Below are 21215 nucleotides of genomic sequence, written 5' to 3'. Positions count from 1 at the left end.
GGAGTCCGCAGGATCTTCCTGGAGCTCTTGGCCAACTTGAAAACGATTCACTCCAATCTGGTGTTCCTCTCCCTGGCACTTCGGTTCCTGCAGCAACATGGAAGTACAGCCAGCTCCGAGATGATGTCCAGACGAGTTCACTTTGGAGTTAATTGGTCCCACCAACTCAAGGGGAGAAGTCGTCCTTGCAGGGCTTTTCTAGTCAAGGCGAATTCGGAGCTTCAGCACAGCAGCAGGGCTTCACCGGGCAAACCAACGGTCCATGAGTTGCAGCAGGTGTCTCTTCCAAGTTCTTCTTCGGATTCCTTCGTCCAGTGGTCAACTCTGCCTTCCAAGCCAAAAAGCCTAGCCTTTTATGCAGGTTAATTTCAGGCTAGCTGTCAATCACACAGCAGGGTGGCTGTCCTTGCCGGACAGACAGCCAGCCAATCACCTTTGGGTGCATTCGTGTAACCAATGGGATTAAGCACAGGCAGCTTCAGGCACCTCCTTCACTGCCTGCCGCTGCCAGACATACTGGAGCCAGAGGCAGGCTTCACTCATGAACTCAACCAAAGGCAAAAGGGACCAAATCTGGTTTGGCGCGCAGAGTAAATCTCAAGAAGGACCTTTCCGACAAGAAATGGCGAAAAAAGAAGACTGGGCCGTTTTGACAAAAATGGCACCCTTGGGGGCTTTACTGCAGCTGCGAACGCAGCCCACGGTAAATGCACACCACGGTTGTTAAAAGTAAACCACTGCCACCAGCCATTCATCGAGGAAATGGTAACATAAAATTGTTACATGAGAAGCTAGACAAAGGGGATACTAAGTAAGCCCTCCAGCACCCTAGTGTAAGATAGTGTGTGCTGGGTCTAGAAAGTTATAAATGTAAGTAAAGTCAATTTCACTTTACTGCTCTTGGAAACAGTAGTTCATCCAAGAGAAGGTACTTAAACCTTTGGGAAATCAGAAAGACTTCCTGTGTCACTGCACTGAAGGTGCTGTGTGACACAATGTAAAAGATGATGCCTATAGAGTTTGTCGGACTCCATAACCGAAAGAACCAGTGTCAAAATCACAGCAAAATACATGACAAAGTGGAAAGAAAGGGTCTCACACTCTCCAGGTAAACAAAACAAGTCCTTAAAATGTAGCAAAGTTGCTGGGGGTCTCTACGGTGGAGGGAATTAGCACATTTCTGAGAATTCTCCCCAACAGTGTGTGCTTAACTAAACCCTACACCACTCACACTCTCCCAAGTCTACAATGTACTGCTCAGTCACAGTACCCTGATAGAGTTAGTCTTGGAAAGTATTCACCCAACAGTAACTTTTCTCTTATCTATATAATACTTTCCAAAGACTACCCTGCATTGACAATCTTTTATTGTTTGTTTATTAAAGAGTTAGTTGTACATTTAAACCACCCTGCTCACCTTCTGAGAGTTAGCCATGGACTTCTCTGCCACACTACCCTTTGGAGAGCCTGGTCTATTCAAAGGATACCCTGTGACCCAAGTGAGGTGGATGTATGTGGGCCCTGAAACAGTGCCTAAGGAAAATCAACTGGACTAGATATAGGGTATAAAACACTGTCTGCCCCTAAGGACAAGTGGAGGCACTGAGCACTTTAATACATGGTAACACATCTGCACTGAGCTGGTGTCAAAGGCGTATCCAGAGACAGTAGTGAATGTTCAGGTGCACAAGACCTGTAACCCTTCTCCTGTCCAAACATACAGATAGCCCGATTACTTATTAGCACAAGTGTTACAGAAGAAATTCCAGTTTGTTTATAAACACAGTGGGTGTTTACACCTCTTCCTGGAAAGGCCTGTTACATTTTTAACCTTGAAGTTTACAAGGAATTAAGATCAGCTGAATAAATTGCAATATGGTAAATGCATTACATAAATGTAAACACATGCTCCTGACAAATGCAACATTTGACCCTTGTCTGTTTCACCCTAGCACAAACAAGAATTGCAAGATTATTGTTTTGACTCAATCCCTCTCCGATTTTAGTTAGATCAATGCTGGTTAAATGATACATAGATGATGGAATTCAGACAAGACCATGCATAGTACTCGCTACAGTCAATAGACTTCACACCCACATTGGGATGAGGACGACCCCTGAATTTGGGTGGGGCTAAAGAGAGGGTGAAGCTATCTGAATTTGCCGCCAAATACATATATTTCTACAAACCATTTTCAAAGATACTCACACTGTGTTTGTGCCATGGAAACTGTAGCTCCAGAGTAACGTACAAAATTATCTCCAGCATAGCTGACCCTGCAAGAGATAAACAAAGCTTAATTTGTATTTTGTTCGGTAACATACATCAAACAGCTCCCCTCCTGTTCATTACAAATGTTCACAACCCCTGCACAATTCCACAACTCAGCTTACAGTTGCAGAAACCATTGATTCTGAAAGTTACCAATTTGATTGCTGTGGCTAGGGGGTGACTATTTGGATGAGCTTAGTGCACCTCTTTGTCATTAAACATGATGGCCAATCAGTGATCATCAGGGATCTTAAAGCTTGCATTTCACTATTTACATTCAATTACATTCAATTCTCATGTTAGGCTGAGTGCATATTACGAGATCTGTGGGTAATGGGAATCAAAAAACTGTGATGCAGATCTAAGAAGTAAAAGGTAGTAGTGCAAACATTTATTAAGCATGAAAATTGGCAAGAGATGGCAGCTTCAGTGCATTACATAAATACAAAAGAACACAGTTGCACAGAAAGTTACAAGAGAAAATCAAGGAGCAGGAAAAGGTATGTCAGGAGTGAGTGAGTGGGATGACACAAAAGAGTACGACAACTGGAATCAGATAAAATCATTCAAATGTTTATTTTCCATCAACACAGGTTTGCAGAACAAAATGTCTAAAGGAAAATTTCTGTCACTTTTTTTTAAATATGTCTTGATTGCCTCAGTCCAAGGTCAAGTGAGGCAGCTAATGCTTGGACTGCGAGTTGCTGTTTATAGAGTTCCCAAACCCTCTTCTTTCGGATCTGCTATCTGGTCTCCCTGGGTCAAGGTAAAACAGTCAGGCTCTCGTCCAACAGTTGGAAATTGTGTAAGCTCTTCACTCAGACTACTCTGCCCAGTGTTGCCTATCTCCCTGTTTGATGATCCTGGGTACTGGGCAGGTGGAGAGGCACTACCTTGCTCGGAAGCGCTGACAAAGGCTCCATGAACGTCCTGAAATACATATACAAACTTATGTAAACTTTGATAAAGAACAAGTTACTTACCTGTAACTGTTGTTCTCCGGCATGGACTCACATGCTCATGAATATTCCCCGTCGTCAGGTCAGGAAACCTCGGTAAAAGAAAAACCAGTTTCACCTTCACTTACAAACGGTCTTTCTAGTATAAACCAATCACTTAGCTCTGGGTCATACTGCCCCCAGCCAATGACTGCCCTCTCCCTAAACCCTCCTCTGGCAGCCATCTTCAGATTTGATAGCATGTAAAGTGGCAGTATGACCAAGAAGAGCCGCAGAGGGGCAGGAGCAAGGGTTTGCATGTGAATCCATGCCAGACCTATGCTAGAGAGCAACAGTTCCAGGTAAGTAACTTGTTCCTTCTCCAGCATGGGGTCTGGCATGGATTCACATTCTCATGAATAAAGAATACATAGCAGTACATCAATACACAACCACGGGAGGTGGCAAAGCTCAACAGAAGCAACTACTCTTACCTCCGGAGCAGTCTCACCTTCAAGTGAACAGGTTGCCTAGCACTGCTTGGCCGACCCGGGACTCATCTCTGGAATCCTTGGCAATGCAGTAGAATCTCATGAAGGTATGCGTGAACCTCCACGTAGCAGCCCTGCAGATGTTCAGCATGGGGCACACCAGACATGAATGCCGTTGTTGCAGCAATCGCTCTGCTAGAATGGGCCTTTGGACGGCCGGGCAGTGGTCAGTTTCCCAACCGGTGACAGTGAGTGATACAGCTGTAGAGCCACTTGGAGATGGAAGCCTTGGACAAGGCCTTCCCTTGGTTCACAGGACCAAAATTCATGAAAAGTTGAGATGTCTTCTGGAAACTCGTGCGTGCCACATAGAACTTCAGAGCACAAGCCACATTCAGAGAGGGCAAAGTCCTTTCAGCCTGAGACAAATGTTTCGGAAAAAACACAGGCAACACCAAAGGCTCGTTGAGGTGGGAGTCCGATGGAACCTTCAGCATGAAAGAGGGGTGTGACCGAAGTACCACCCTTGAGTTGTGAAAAGTCAGATACGGTTGTTTGCAGGATAAGGCCTGGATCTCACCATCCTGGCAGAGGTGATGGCCACTAGGAAAGCCATTTTCCATGAAAGGAACTGGAGAGGGGCCTGATGCATAGGCTCAAAGGGGGCCCCCCCATGAGCCTCGTCAGTACCACGTTGAGTTCCCACGCCGGGAAAGGCGCCTTCACCGGCGGGAATGATCGAAATAATCCTTTGAGGAATTCCTTTATGAGACGATGGGACTAAAGAGAAGACCGTCCCGGAGACCTGGTGTAGCAGGAGATAGCCGCCAGATGCACCTTGATGGAGGCGTGCACCAGCCCCACCTTGGCAAAGGACAACAAGTACAGAAGAATCTGTGGGGCCGTAACCCTCAGAGGGTTGATCTTCTGCATCCAGCACCATGTCATGAAACGTTTCCACCTTTGCCCGTAGCACTTCAGCGTCAACGATGCTCTGGCCCTGGCAAGGACCTCCCTGCAGTCCGCCAGCAGCTCGTATACTCTGAATTCTAAGGCTACAGGAGCCAAGCCTTCAGGTTCAGTGATACTGGGTCATGGTGCAGGATTGCGCCTCCTTCTCTTGCGAGCAGATCCGTGACCACCGGCAGCTCGATCCGGGGCAACGGCTACATGCTGAGAAGATCCGGGTATCAAATCTGCCTCAGCCATGTCGACGAGGATCATCCTGCATCGGCTCCGTTTGAGATGATTGATGACACGCAGTACGAGTGGCAACGGAGGGAACGTGCACATGCAGAGGCCTTCCCACAGGAAGGAAACCGTGTCCCCCATGCTCCTCGGCTGGTGGAACTTGCCCCTCCTGAGGAAGAAGCTGTCCACTTGATCCTCTCGAAGCTCCCAATCATGGCCAGAGATCAATTCCCTGCTGAGGGAGTCGGCGATGGTGTTCTTGACTCTCGCCAGGTGAAAAGGAATGAGGAACATCCTCTGGGCGCCGGCTCAATGCCACAAGTCCTGTGGAGATAATTTTTAAAGTGAAACAGGCACTTGTTGCCTGATTTGGGAAGACTACTTCTCAATACATTAAAAGGTTTAGAGACCATAAAAAGTAAGAGGGTACCCCTTTTTGGCTGCCTGGGTTTCTGAATGTCTGAAAAACTTAGATGGTTCGGTTGAGGGTTACAAAGTAAACTCCTTTGAAGAAATGCAGAATTTGTTTTTACAAGAGAATATTTTTGATGCCTGCTCTGGTCACCTGGCTGATTCAAATTAAGTTGATCCCAAGAGACTAGCTCAAGCTGCTGACTTATGGGTAGCCAACAGGGCCACTCATAAGGATCCTGGGGTATCTCAGAAAAAGGATGAGGGGAAAAAAGCACAAGACAGATAGTAAAGAAAATGTGAATACTCCACCACCTAAAGAGGGCCACAAAAACCACAAGGGTACATTTCCTGGGATACCTTATAGGGCTAGTGAAATCTCTGGGGCTAAACCAGAGACACCAATTCCAGAAAAGCTTTGGCAAATGTGTGGTTTGTGGGTCTAGTGACCATGTCAAATTGGTTGCCAGATGTAATGGTAAAACCTTCAGAGAGCCACACTGCCTCCTTAGCTTTCCCTTCAGAGGAAGCTCCAATGACAGGTGCTCACTTTCACCTACTAGCTGATGGCCCCTGTTGGAGTTCAAACTAGTGTTTCTTTAGTGTCCTTGGGTCTGTGGGAAAAACAGAATATAGAGGTGTATAACACAATACATGACAACACAAAATAATGTCATATGGACAATGTCTCCTGCCATCAGAGATACTGGGGCCAGCATTACAGTGGTTGATGAAATCTTCTTCAGACGTGAGGATATAGCTAAGGCACCAAAAAGTTCCACTAAACTTGCTGGAGGACCTATCCAAATGGTTCCTATTTTGCCAGTCCTCAAGTGCAATAACATGACTGTATGAATTCCTGTTAGTGGGCAATCATAAGTACCTGGGAAGGTTCTGTTGGCGAATGGCTTGAAAACTCTTCGAGCAGTCTCCAGTACCCCCAGGAAAAAGAAACAGTAGCTGACAAGCTTGGCCAGAGAGGCAGCCTTAAGAGACTCTCAGTTTGAGGTGAGGGAGGAATCTAGTACCGCAAACCAGCAGACAGGCTAACCTTCCACTTCTAGAAAGGAGACCAAGGAAAAATCCAGAATTTCTGGAAAGAAAAAGGGTCTCAAACCCAAACTTGCTCTGAAGGCAAAGACTTCCCCGAGAGGACAGTTCCAGGTCACCCCAGTGATCCCATCCCCATTTGAGACGAGTGGGTGGACGAACCAGCTCCTGAAAACCCAAATACTGGTGAAACGGAAATTGAGGAGATCCTTTCCTGCTTGTACGATCTGGATCCTAGAGACCAACCTGAGCTGCAGACTTTGCTTATGGAAGGTGGGCCCTCTAGGGCAGATTTCAGCAGAGGACACAGAGGGTTCTTCTCTAGAAGGCCTGAGACAGCAGACAGCTTCACAGCTGGAAGAGCACGAGCCAGGGAAGCATAGACTCTACTGGGAGGATGGACTCCTCTACATTGAGCCAACAGAATCTACCCCAGGGAACTTCAGGTGACTGATAGTACCCCAGGAGGTGAGATCTAAGCTACTACAACTAGCACATGAGCTACCTCTGGCTGGTCACCTGAGCTCCAAGAAGACCAAAGAGGCTTGCTATGTACCGTTACTGGCCCAAGATTGGTGCAGATGTTGACAAACATTGTTGAAGTGGTACAACGTCCTTTCATCGCGGGATGTTTTTTCGCAGGGTTTTTTACTGTGCTTATTGGGCACATTTTTTGGGGGGGGGGGGGGTTGGAAAAATATATATATTGCGTGTGGGTGTTCGGGGATATATAAAAAATTAAAGGGGATAGGGGATTGGGGGGTAACCCCCCAAAAATAAAAAAAATAATTCTATGTTTTTTCGTAAAAACATCTGTGGTAAAAAAGCCAGCGAAAATACATCCCGCGATGAAATTACATGGAACTGTTGAAGCTGCCACACCTGCCAGACATCCGGCAAAAGTGGATCCAAGAACGTGGCACCTTTATGGGAGTTCTTTTTGAGAGGGTGGGGATTCACATTGTTGGTCTCCTAGATCCTCCTACTTCCTCAGGCAAACGATTTATATTGGTTACGGTAGACCATGCTACCAGGTACCGTGAGGCTATACCTATGAGGACTGTTACTGTCCAACCAGTGGCTAAGGCCCCCATGGTATGATTACCATGGTTAGGTTTCCTAAGGAAGTTATCTCTGACAGGGGATGTAATTGTATGTCCCATTACATGCAGACCATGTGGAAGAACTGTGGAGTAACTTACAAGTTCTCAACTGCCTAACACCCTCAAACAAACGGATTAGTAGAGAGGCTTAACAGAACAATGAAGAGCATGATAGGTGCTTTAGATGAACTTGACAGATGAAAGTGGGACCTTCTACTGCCATGCCTTTTATTTGCTAACAAAGAGGTGCCTCAAGCTGGAGTGGGTTTCAGCCCCTTTGGGCTCCTCTATGGTCATCCAGTCAGATTAAAGAGGGTTCGGAGAGTCCTCCATCCCTGGAGCGAGTCTTTGTCACTGACTATGTGCTAGGCCTTAGGAGGAAGATGGTACCTTTGATGACGGAAGCAACAGAAAACCTGAAAACTGGTCAGGCCAGTTAGTATTGGTTATGGTTCCTACAAGGCAGAGGGCTTTACAGGACAAATGGATAGGTCCCTTCAAGGTTTCAGGCAAACTTGGAGAGGTAAATTAGTTAGTGGACTTAGGCAACCCCAAGGAGGCCCCTATGGTCTTTCACACTAACCGTATGAAGGCCTATGTCTCTAAACCAGAACTGGGAGCTTTGCATCTAGCATCGGATCAAGAGAAGGAGGAGAGTGAGCCTCTCCCTTATTTCCTCAGGGGCCACCCTTCAGATGAAACAATTGAAGGAGTCAAACACTCTTCAGATCTGACACTGCAGCAACAGGAGTTCAAAGCTCTGTTAAGTCAGTTTGCCTCCCTGTTTTCTCTGACACCAGGCATGACCCCTTGGGGCCAGCATGATATCCCCGCTATGGCTGCTTCACACTGGAATGCTCTTCCTACTCACTTACGTATGATTGACTCCCACTGAGCATTCTGCAAAGCTATAAAAACTACACTCTTTGTTTAGTGAGTACAGAACTCGCTTAAATGTCTTGCCTTCCTTGCAATGCATGTGCACCGTTGTTTGCGCACCTTTTTTTTTTAACCAAGCCTGCTCATCTTTATTGAATCAAGTCTTCATACAATTTCTTGGAACAGCGCCTCGATGCTTTTGGGCTGCAAGTGCGCTAAACAAATGCAAATAAATAAAATAAAATAAATAAATATCCTCACTGGTGACAGTCTCCCTGTCAAAAGCAGGGGCTACAGAATGTCTGATCATGTCAGAACTCATAAAGGAGGAGGTTAACAAGATGCTTGACTTTGGGGTTATAGAGCCATTTACAAGTCCAAGGGCTAGTCCAGTTGTACTAGTACCAAAAGCAGGAACCAAGGAATAGCAATTCTGTGTGGAGTATAGAGTTCTAAATGCAGTACCGATGACTGATGCCCATCCTTTACCAAGGACAGATCCTCAGCACATTTGACTTGACCTCTGGCTATTGGCAAATAGCACTGACAGACCATGCCAAGGAGAAAAACTGCACTTTCCACCCAGGAGGCTTATACCAGTTTAAGGTTATGCCTTTTGCACTAAAGAGTGCACCTGCTAGATTCCAAAGGATGGTGAACCAGGTTCTGAATAGGTTAGAGAACGCCTGCATGGCATACTTGGATGACATAGCATTTGTATTTTGTATTTTATTTATTTATAAAGCGCACCAGGCCCAGAGGCATCCGGGCGCATCGCTTGCTTAGGTTACTTCATGGTATGAGCAGACAAGGCAGTACATAGATTTACAAGGAATTACATAGAGTTTACAGAGAATAACAGATAATTACATAGAGGATTATATACATACATGTTACATGCTAGCTGGTTGCATATTTACAAATGGGTAAAGCTGAGAACCGTCATAAGGGTGGTGGTGGCTAGTGGGCGGAAGGGGCCAGGTCTTGGGCAGATAGCCAGGTTTTGGCCATGTTTTCGAAGGTCTGGAAAGATGGTTCAGCTCTTAGTGGGTAGGGGAGCGAGTTCCAGAGTTTGGCAGCCATTACTAGGAAGCTGGTCCCGCCAGATCTTTGAAGGTTGAAGCGAGGTATGGATAGGCAGTTAGTCTGGGCACTTAGGGGTCTGATGGAGGTGTGGCTGGAGAATCTTTTGGCCAAGTAGCTAGGTGCTTGGTTAGAGAGGCACTTGTGTGTGAGCGCAAGTGTTTTCAGGGATATTCTTTGCGCTACTGAGAGCCAGTGAATATTTCGTCTGGTGTCCGAGATATGTTGGTTTCTGGGAATATTTAGTGCCGCTTGAATGTCGTTATTTTGGATGATTTGTAACTTATTGATATTGCAGAGGTTAGTGCCGAGATGGAGGGAGTTGCAGTAATCGATTTTAGACATCACCAGGGTCCTGGCTACTATAGTACAGTTGGCTGGATATAGGAAACAGTGACTGGCTGTGATGAGCTTACAAGTGTAAGCAGCAGTGGAGGAGACTGCGTTAGTTTGTCTAGACAAGGATAGGGTGGAATCAATATAGATGGCCAATGTTTTAGTGTCCTTGGAGATCTGAATGGCATTGCCATCGATAGTGAGGGATTTAAACAGGGGGTGTAGTCTTCTGAGTCTTTGGTGAGAGCCAAGGATGAGGAGCTCTGTCTTTTCATCATTCAGACAGAGTCGTTGTTGCAGAGCCAGTGAATATTTCGTCTGGTGTCTGAGATGTTGGTTTCTAGGAATATTTAGTGCCGCTCGAATGGCGTTATTTTGGATGATTTGTAACTTATTGATATTGCAGAGGTTAGTGCCGAGATAGAGGGCGTTGCAGTAATCGATTTTAGACATCACCAGGGTCCTGGCTACTGTAGTACAGTTGGCTGGATATAGGAAACGGTGACTGGCTGTGATGAGCTTACAAGTAAGCAACAGTGGAGGAGACTGCAGAAAGATCAAGTAAGAGTAGGAGGGCAAGCAGCAGTGGAGGAGACTGCGTTAGTTTGTCTAGACAAGGATAGGGTGGAATCAATATAGATGGCCAATGTTTTAGTGTCCTTGGAAATCTTAATGGCATTGCCATCGCTAGTGAGGGATTTAAACAGGGGGTGTAGTTTGCTGAGTCTTTGATGAGAGCCAAGGATGAGGAGCTCTGTCTTTTCGTCATTCAGACAGAGTCAGTGTTGCGCCATCCAGGCTTGAATGACTTGGTAGATGGAGTTAACAGCAAGCGAGTCAGTGGTATAGTCCCCTGTGATAGGGATGAGTAGCTGGGTGTCAGCATAATTCGTATATGTGACACCCAGATAGTCCAAAATATTGAATAGTGGCTTTGTAAACACGTTGTACAAAATAGGGGAGGCACACTATCCTTGTGGTACTCCACAGGTGACCGGTGAGGGTTTAGCTGCAGCAGCGGGGGAGAAGACCCTCATGGATCTGTTTTCCAGGAATTAACTGATCCAGACCGTTGCTTGATCTGAGAAGTGGGCAGCTCGTTTGAAGTGGCGACAGAGTATTTGGTGGTTTACAAGATCGCAAGTTGCAAAAAGATCAAGTAAGAGTAGGAGGGCAAGTTTGCCCTTATCTTTTAGGTTTACGATCTGGGTTTTAAGATCAACGAGGGCAGTTTCGGTACTGTGCTGGGGGTGGAACCCGATTGCCTCAGTGCCAGAAGTTTGTTAGATTCAAGGTACACTTAGATCTGTAGGTAGGCAGCTTGATCAAGGATTATTAGCAGAAAAGGCACTATAGTGATGGGCCTTTAGTTGGTTGGTATATTAGCATCCAGTGATGGTTTTTTCAGGAGCGGGATAAACCAGGCATCCTTTGGATTGTCAGGGACAACCCCAGTGCTGAATGAGGAGTTTATGAGAGTAGTAATGAAAGGAGCTAGGTCGTGAGAGGCCTCCTTAATAGGTGCGGGGCATGGGTCTCCCTGGCAGTTGGTGGGTTTGAGGTTGTTAATAATATTTTCAACTTCCGTGACGGATAGAGGTGAGAAGCTGAAAGGTTTCAATGAGTCAAAACTAGGGTTAATGACTGTATGGGTATTGGGTAGTGGGTTAAACTGGAGACTATTTTTTTTGTCATTAATTTTGGTTTGGATAGAAGCTATTTTCCCAAGGAGTGCATTTTGAATATTAGCACACCAGGTGCTGTCTTTGGCGCATGTGTCAGGTGGGGTGACAGGGGTTTCCAGCTCTTTTAGTATTCTGGACAATTCTTTGGCATTAGATTCAGCTTGTTCAATGCGTTTGTTGTACGTGTCTTTTTTCGCCTGAAGTATAGCTTCTTTGTAATTTAAGGTGGCAAGAATAATGCTGGCTTTATTTGTTTCAGCGGGATTACTTTTCCAGCGCGCTTCAATGTTACGTTTTTCTTTGCGTAGGGTTCTTATCTGGGGTGTAAACCAAGAGTTGAGGTGAGCTCGAAGTTTGGGCTTTCTGAGTTTGGAAGGTGCAATGTGGTCAAGGGCTTTCAGCATGGTCTGATTGAATGTGTCAACCAGGACTGTCGGGTCAGTGCAAGAAAGTGCCTGTTCGTTGAGAATCTGGAGGATTAGAGGGAGGAGTTTTTCGTAGGTTATGTTGCACTTATTTCTGGTGGAGATCGCAGGTGCGACGTCAGGGGTGATAGTGATGGTTCTGGCAAGGATGTTAAAGGTTATTAGGTGGTGGTCTGTCCAAGCACAAGGTTGGTTGGATTCGACATTAATTTTACAGTTTAGGTCAGCTAACCAGTCAAGGATTTTACCCTTTGCGTGTGTAGGCTTGTTAATATGTTGTGTGAAGCATGAGTTGGTAAACAGGTTATTAATAGCAAGGGCAGCGGTATCATTGGTGTCTAAGAAACCCAAGTTAAAGTCACCTAATGCAATGATTTGAGATTTGGTTTTAGTGTTGTCTGCAAGTATGTAGGATAGATCTTTAGCGAAGGTGGATAGAGGGCCTGGGGGCCTGTATATTAGATGGAATGTAATAGTCTGGTTTGGGGTGAGGGCTAATTTAGCTGTCAGCACTTCTGCTGAAGAGATTTGATGCATAGTGGAAGTGCAGAAGTTTAAAGAATTTTTATGGATGATGGCGATGCCACCTCCTTTGTATTGGCTGGTGTTGCGGTTGTGTCTAATGATATTATATCCCACTGGGATGGCTAGTGAGAGTAGCAGTCCTGAGGCAGCATGTAGCCACGTTTCAGTGATGGCGATGAAATTGAGGTTGTGTGTTATGATAAGGTCTGCTATATCTAGAGCATGGGCAGTGAGAGACCTGCCGTTGATTAATGCCCCTTTGATTGGCTGTTTAGGAGCAGGAGTGGAGATCGTGTCGAGGTTCTTGACCAAGGTCGATGTGGATGGAGTAGTGCCGGTAGTGGTAGTAGGTGGTATGTGGTTATTTTGTCAGGTAGGGATTAGGAGGTGGTGAGAGGCGTGAGTGAGTCTGGTGCCAAGTCTAGAATTCCTTAGTGGGATCATGCATGGTTGGTTCGGTGCAGGTCTAGTGGCAAAGTGTTGTAGCAAGAGGGAAGGGTTGTTAAGGTATGGGTTTGTGGAGAGAGAAAGGGTGGCCATAACTGTGGTACTGTGGTTGGTCAGAGGAATCGTACTGAGTTTATGGGCGAGTGCTGTGAGAAGTGTGAGGTAAAGAGTGGATGCCACAGCTGATAAGAGTGTCTTGAAGAGAGGTTGCAGAGCAGAGTGAATGGCCGCTGAGCGCGGGTTTTGCCAGTGCATAGTGACAGTGAGTTTGTAGGAGTTCGCTGGAGCGTTGGGCTAAGGTGGAAGGTGCTGTTAGTGAGTAGCACTATTGTCAGAGCACTACAATGTAGTTTCAGCCAGGTGACAACAAGATGCAGTTTCAGCCAGTTGACAACCAAATGCAGTTTCAGCCAGTTGACAACCAAATGCAGTTTCAGTGAGGGGCAATCAAAATGCAGTTTCAGTGAAGGGCAATCAAAATGCAGTTTCAGCCAGATGACAACCAAATGCAGTTTCAGCCAGGTGACAACCGAATGCAGTTTCAGTGAGGGGCAATCAAAATGCAGTTTCAGCCTGATGACAACCAAATGCAGTTTCAGCCAGGTGACAACCAAAATGCATTTTCAGCCAGGTGACAAACAAAATGCAGTTTCAGTTAGGGGCAATCAAAAAGCAGTTTCAGTTAGGGGCAATCAAAAAGCAGTTTCAGCCAGATGACAACCAAATGCAGGTTCAGTTAGGGGCAATCAAAATGCAGGTTCAGTTAGGGGCAATCAAAATGCAGTTTCAGTTAGGGGCAATCAAAATGCAGTTTCAGCCAGATGACCACCAAATGCAGTTTCAGTTAGGGGCAATCAAAATGCAGTTTCAGTTAGGGGCAATCAAAATGCAGTTTCAGTTAGGGGCAATCAAAATGCAGTTTCAGCCAGATGACAACCAAATGCAGTTTCAGTTAGGGGCAATCAAAATGCAGTTTCAGTTAGGGGCAATCAAAATGTAGTTTCAGTTAGGGGCAATCAAAAAGCAGTTTCAGTTAGGGGCAATCAAAAAGCAGTTTCAGTTGGGGGCAATCAAAAAGCAGTTTCAGTTGGGGGCAATCAAAATGCAGTTTCAGCCAGGTGACAACCAAATGCAGTTTCAGTTAGGGGCAATCAAAATGTAGTTTCAGCCAGATGACAACCAAATGCAGTTTCAGTTAGGGGCAATCAAAAAGCAGTTTCAGTTAGGGGCAATCAAAAAGCAGTTTCAGTTAGGGGCAATCAAAAAGCAGTTTCAGTTAGGGGCAATCAAAAATACAGTTTCAGCCAGATCACAACCAAATGGAGTTTCAGTTAGGGGCAATCAAAATGCAGTTTCAGTTGGGGTCAATCAAAATGTAGTTTCAGTTAGGGGCAATCAAAATGCAGTTTCAGTTAGGGGCAATCAAAATGCAGTTTCAACAAAGTGGCGGGTGACATGAAGGTGGCAGGAGAAGCCAAGTGTGTAGTACGATTTTCGTTGGTGAGGAGGCACAGTAGGATGATGCTGTCCACTTAGTGTGGCGGGCGAGCACAATAGGATAATGCAGTCTACTTAGAGTAGCGTGCGAGTAGGATGGATAGGTGCCGGATACTTTTAAAGCAAAAGACACAATGAACTGGTGCGGTATGCTCCATGTGGCACAATGAGCACAATGCGCTAATGCAGGATACTTGCCCCTCATGGGAAGACCATCTTCATCACCTTGACATGATATGATATGGCATTTTGTAACGCGCCTATACACAAGTGTACACCTTGAATATTTATTGCAGGCTCTTGAATAGGCCCATCTGGATATAAAGGCGACCAAATGTCAAATTGGTCAGAGCAAAGTGGTATACCTTGGACATGAGGTTGGAGGTATTGAGATTAGGCCCTTGCCTAGCAAAGTACAAGCTGTACAGGACTGGGCCACCACCACTACTCAAACCCAAGTGAGAGTTTGTCTAGATCTCACTGGGTACTAGAGAAAGGTCATTGAGAACTATGGGAGCATAGCTTCTCTCCTGAATGTCATCGCCTCTCCAAAATTTCCTAAGAAGGTCAGATGGAATGAGGAGCATGCCAAGGCATTCACAGGGCTGCAACAAGCCCTCTGCAAAGCTCCAGTCTTAAGAGCTCCTGATTACAACCAATCCTTTATAGTACAAACAGATGCTTAGTACAGACCATGCCAACTAGTCTATGAGTATTATCAGATAGGGGCATTTGTGTTTTCCCCACTGTACTCAGGAAGCTGGAGAACTTGCTCTATTATGGCTGCGAGTAATCTCCTCCCAATTGGACCATTCTTAGGATCTTGCAAGAACAGATGAACACTAGTAATTCTCCCCACAAGTGCAGGGTATGCACGAAGAATGAAGAGAAAAACTGTAAGAAAGATCCGATAAATGTGGCATTTAGACACTACTATGGGTCCCCCCAAAAAGAAACTCAGTGAGAAAGGAATCAGAGAACTGTTCCCTTTTACAGTCGTTGAAAAGGAACTCCAGATCTGACATCTTTCCTTCTCGATCAAGACTTAAATGTGTCTCAGTCCAATGTTAGCAAGCTCCTGTGGCTCAAGAACAAATAACTTTCTTTCACTCCTTTTTTAGCAATTTAAAAGTGTCCCGAAAAGAACCACTGTCCTAAGTATTCTTTATCTGTTGATTTGACAGTCTCTGCGTCCTTCTTCCTCATCATGGATCTCGTCTGCCCGTGCTGAGGTTCTTCCCCGATGCTTGCTTCCGATTGGGGTGAGGGTAAAAGGGTTCTCTAGCATAGATCTTTACATGTCCAAGAAATATCCATGCAGGTTGTCCTAGCACTTTCACTGCTGACAGCGTTACGTCCTCCACAACAAACGGGCCGTTGAATCTCGGCTCGTGCCACTTCCTTGTGAAATTCCTAATTAGGATCTCATCACCGGGGAAAAGTTTGGAAAGACGTAGTTCTTCAAATCCGGTTGTTGTATGGTCTCCATCTGTGTTCTAAGCCCCACACCCCTTTCTCTTGAGCGGATCTAAAATGACAGATACTTGTAGTCATACATGTTAAGTAAGCATGTAGCTCCTTTTCTAACAATTCTGCGGTTGTTTGCGCATCACTTCTAGTTCTAGATGGAGGTGTGAGCGGTGTCCTCATCTGCCTCCGTGTCACTATTTCATGGGGCGTAAGATGATGGTCAGAGCCTGGTGGATTCCTCAACACATATAATGGAAGTGGAAGGCAATCTAACCAACCTTTCTTCAATGTAAGCTTCAATTTGGCTATCCTTTCTTTAAGCAGGCCATTGAGTCTCTCATACACCCTGTTCGCTTGCAGGTGATAAGCCGATGAAAACCTGTGCTTTATACTAAGCAACAAGCTTATTTGCTGAAAGACTTCATTGATAAAATGAGGGCCATTATCAGATCTTAATACTTAACATATTCCCCACCTAGGAAACACTTCCTGTACTAAAGACTTCGCTGGGCAGGTGGAATCTGGATGTGTACATGGACCAGCTTCAATCCACCTTGAAAAGGGACATGCTAACACTATCATATACCTGTATCCATTACAGACCTGCAGCATAGCGACATAGTCAATTTGTAAATGCTAAAAAGGACTATTAGGTCTCAGGATAACTCCTCTAACTGTACGCAGTGTGTGCCGAGCAGTAAACCTTTGAAATACGATGCAGTTTACTACATACAATGCAACGTGTTGTATCAATTTTGGTATGAACCATTCCTCCGCAATAGCTGCTGCAAGGATTTCTCTAGTGACATGCACAGGGTAGTACAGCTGTTCCAACGCCACCCTTAATAAGGCTACAGGCATCACCGGTTTACCAGTGCTTTCCTGTCGCCACAATGCTTCGGAAGGAGTTAAAGAAAACCCCCTCCACGTCCACAGGTCTCTCTCATCCTGCGGCGCTTCCCCTTGTATTTCCATCAACCGAGTCTTAGCCAGGTTACTAAAGCTTTCATGCACCCTCACCATCACCACCATGCTTTCATTCACATCAGGTGTATCAAATTTCATAATAACTTCTGAACATGTATTTTGTATTGCTTCCTTGTCTGCAGCTTGATTTCCACGTGAGATAAAATCTTCTCTTTTAGTGTGAGCTGCGCATTTAACTACTCCGATAGCTACTGGGAGTTGTAGTGCTCTAATACGTCTGTCCAATAGGGGGCATATTGCACTGGAGGTAGCCCCGCTCAGAGGAAGCCCCTCCTTTTCCAATTTGCTAGCCCTGAGTGTACCGTCAACAACACGTAGGCGCAGACACCGTACACGGTTACTTCCTGGTCTGCGTTTTTCTCACATGTGACAATCAGTGCCACTAATTCTGCAGCCAGTGCTGAAAAGTGAGATGGTAGCCGGGCACTTATCAATACTTCAAACTCCCCATTGGCCATGTGCTTCACCACAGCGGCACCTGTATATATCTTTGCCCATCTTTCTGATTGATTCTAGAAGAACCATCAATAAAGAGAATCTCCCCAGCTGCTAAAGCATTCTCTTTCACCCTCGGTATCTCATCATAGAATTCTTTATAATTCGAGCAATCATGTGCATGTTCGTCTTCTGCCAGTGGTTCGGCTATAAACATGTCAGGGATCACTATTGTACATCAAACTATTTTAATTGCTGGTATGGATAGCACCACCTCATAGGCAGAGGAAGCCCTTTGAGAAGTCAACGTACCTTTAGGTTTTTCCAAAATGGCAAACAAAGCATGTTCAACAAATAACATCATAGAGCATCCCATTACTATGCTGGTAGCTTTCTCAATGTGAACGCGGCGGCTGTCAAAGATTGCCCACAAGGAAAATGACCCCTCATTACTGGGTCCATAATCCCACTGTAATATGCTAGAGGCTTGTACCCTTACATGGTTCTCTGCGTGAGTACTGCTGTCATGACTGTGCCATTCGTGTGCAAGAATAAGAAGAATTCCTCAGCATAATTGGGAATTCAAAAAACTGGAGCTGTGCAAATTGCCTTTTCTAATTAATCAAAACCTTCCTCCATTTCTTTAGTCCAGACAATATTTTCACCCCCGAGTTGCCTGTGCTTTTTTCAAAGCCTGCAACAAGGGCCTTATATATCAACTGTAATCGAAGACCCATGCCCTCACATAATTGCATAGTCCCAAAAAAGCCTCATCTCTCTCAGGAATAACTTTCTTTCCTTCATGCGAAATTAACTGACCTATGCATAAGACCTCTTCTTGGCAATATTGTAATTTCTCCTTGTCTACGTTATATCCTTTCTCTGCGAGAATAATCATTAGCTGAACTGAGTCATGTCTGCACTCTTCCTCTGAGGTGCTACAGACTAGGATGTCATCTACATATTGCAGCACACTTTGCAAATCAATATTGCTTAAGTCCATCTGCAGGACTCTATTAAAAATCGATGGAGTCACAGTACCCCTGGGGTAATCTCGTGCTTTTTCACTTAGTTTGTCTGAACGTAAATGACACCAGATCTTGAGAATCCTTATGCAATGGGATTGAGAAAAATGCATTTTTCAAGTCAATCACAGTGAAATATCACGCCTCAACAGGGATATTACAAAAGATTGTCGCCGGATTAGGAACTAGAGGAAACTTGGCCTCTACAATCTGATTAATTTGATGTAGGTTTTGCACTAAACGCCACAACCCCCCTTTACTTTTTTTCAAAGGATACACTGACATACTGCACAGTGACTCTGATGTCACTAAAATACCTTGTCCCATCATGGCAGATATCGTCTTGAAAATACCTTCTTCTGCCTCTGGAGACATGAGATACCGTCATGTTTGAGGCAAAATTGCTCCTGGCTTCAGTTTAATCTTAACTTCTCCAGCCCCTTTCAACAGGCCTAAGTCATTGGGGCCTGTTGTCCATAATGAAACTGGCACTTTCGGCATGTCTTCATCAAAAAACTCGGGACGCTTCAGTGCTAACATCATTTTTTGTGGAATCTCACGTTTTATTGCTCTCCCCCAATAAGTGATACTCATTTCATATACCACTTTGTCATCTGACGGATGGTCTCTGAACATATCTGACATACCTCATGTCCAACATATAGGTGGTCTCCTAATTTGCCCTGCATGCATGTTTTGACTATCGTTCTGCGTGTTTTGAAACCCACTCTGATTATTTTGGAAATTTCCCCCGAGTCCTCTGGAAGCCTCTACCTCGGAAACTTCCCCTACCCCGTGGTACAAATCCATTATTACCTTGATTGAACTGCCTTTGGTTATTCGCCTGTGGCATGCCTGCTGGTTGCTGTGAACCTGACTCTTCTCCGCTAGTCAACATCGCCCCTTCTATGGCGTATTTTGACAATTTCTTCTGCACTAATTTCCTTTCTTCACCTTTCCTAGCATCATCTTTCTTTCGGTTCTTCTTCTGCAGTAATCTGCAATAATGCACAATTGTTAGCTGTATTTCTGACCATGGTTTCGCTTACATTCCCGCTAACTTCTTGAGCTGCTTCTGTACTAGGTCTGGCATCCCATGGCATAGTATATGGTAAAATACAGGTATAGATTTCCCCCACGGCTCGTGAGTTTCCAAAGACCAGTGCTCTTGGAAATTTTGAATGTAAACAAGAGGATTCTCCCCTTCCTGCATCTTCCTTGCCATTATAGCTCCCATATCTGACATATCCGGATATAGCACTCTAAGCGCTTTGAAGACTGCCGCTCTACAGTTATTAAAGGGTGCTCCACCGTGAGCTGTGTTCTGTGCAGTGACACTTGAGTATCCTGCTCTCGACCAAACATCGTCTGCTCTCTTCCCAGGGACAGCGGCTAGAAGACCTTTAATGTCTCCTATAGCTAACATGGTTCCTCCTGTCATTTTCTCCAACTCATATATCCATTTCCCAGCACCGGAAGTTAAACTCGGAAGTTTACACCTCAAATTATCCTTAATTATCTGTGGCCATGGTATATACTGTGGTCTGGCTCCTGTTTTCTCTAACGAAAGGAAACTCTTTCTCTAACAAAGGAAACTGCGAGATTCCAAACTCACATTCGTCCATAACCTGCTCACATAAGGTGGTGAATCCCCCCTCTAACTATGGGATTGCCTTGTGGGTCGATCTAGCCGCGCCAGAGAATCGGACGCCCAAGATTTAGGTAGGTCTAGATCGGACCATCTCACTTCTCTGTCCATCAGAGAACATCCTTAGGACCACATGCGTCACCTCCCTCCTCCCCTCGGAAGGTTTCTCTGTCCTCGTCTGACATATCCTGTCCCCAACTTGCATGGCTTCCCTCTTTTTCGTATCTATTCAAAGTTAGCCTGTGTAAAGACAACTCTTTATGCCCGAAAAATGTATACAAGCTTCCCTCTCTGTCATATAACTGCGTACTTTCGAGTCTATCGTTTTTACCCTTTCCTTTCGGTTCGTTCTTAGTCCTCATCTCATGATAGACCTTATTGATCGCATCCCCAATGCTTCTAGAGTGGAACACATCCTCTACATTTGCTCTAGACAGACCTGGCATTGGTTCATGTGTCGGAAAGAATTCTTCTATGCCCTCGAATGCTACCACTGCATTAGGATCCATTAATTATTTTTCTACACAATCAATGTCACATGCTTTCTGCCTTCTCTTATGTTCTATTTCATCATCAAACTCCCTTTGCTTTCTTGCTTCTTCTCTTACCCTTTCCTCGTCTTTTCTATTCATCTCTCTTCTCTAGTTTTCCGTACATATTTCTTTGTCTCTGCGTCTTTGTATTCTTTTATCCCTTAATTTCTGTTCTTCCTCTCTTTCCAGCTTGTCTCAGTCTTCGATTGACCTCTGTCTATTATCGTACTTTCTTCGCTCCTCTGCCCTTTCCTGCTTTTTCAGCTGTTCGTCTTGATACAGCTGTTCCCGTCTTTGTCTATCCCTCCTTCTTGCCCAATCTTCTTTCAATCATTCTTATCGTTCTGTCTTTTCCATCTTGTTCGTCTCAATCTTTTTGCCTTACTTCTTCAATGCTCTTTCCATCAAGTTTGAGCCAAAGGTGACTGCCCATCCATTCGTTCTGTATGAGCGCTACCTCATCAGCCTTATCCTTCTCTCCTTTCCATCTCTTTATTTCCCATCCTATATCTAAGGATGTACTTGTTCGATCACTTCTTTCCTGGTCCCTCGGGTTTTTAGAGAACACCTCTCTTTCAGGAATCTTCTCTGGACTTTCGTTGCTGCTATGTGCAGGCGACTCATATGCCGGATTGCTGTACCCTGTTGCTGCCTTAAGTTCTCTTAATGGGTACACTTAGTCATCCTTCGTACTATCGCCTTTCACTTCAGGCGTGGCAGGGAAAACAGAAGGCTCCTTACCCCCCCTCTTTGCATATGTTAAGTACCCAATCTTCAGGAGACG

At 45.2% G+C, this 21215-nt stretch overlaps 1 protein-coding gene across 3 annotated transcripts in view; it reads right to left on the bottom strand.

Moving 5' to 3' along the window:
* Positions 1–21215, bottom strand: part of SLU7 (SLU7 homolog, splicing factor) — a 525459-nt gene that overhangs the window by 243791 nt on the left and 260453 nt on the right. For all 3 annotated transcript variants that reach the window (XM_069654248.1, XM_069654249.1, XM_069654250.1), the window contains exon 10: positions 2210–2277. In XM_069654248.1, the coding sequence (XP_069510349.1) occupies positions 2210–2277 (68 nt within the window). The remainder of the gene's footprint in view (positions 1–2209; positions 2278–21215) is intronic.

The sequence above is a fragment of the Ambystoma mexicanum genome, chromosome 3q (genome assembly GCF_040938575.1).
Source record: "Ambystoma mexicanum isolate Mex_15411 chromosome 3q, UKY_AmexF1_1, whole genome shotgun sequence".
NCBI lineage: Eukaryota > Metazoa > Chordata > Amphibia > Caudata > Ambystomatidae > Ambystoma > Ambystoma mexicanum.
This window is presented reverse-complemented; position numbering and strand designations above follow the sequence as displayed.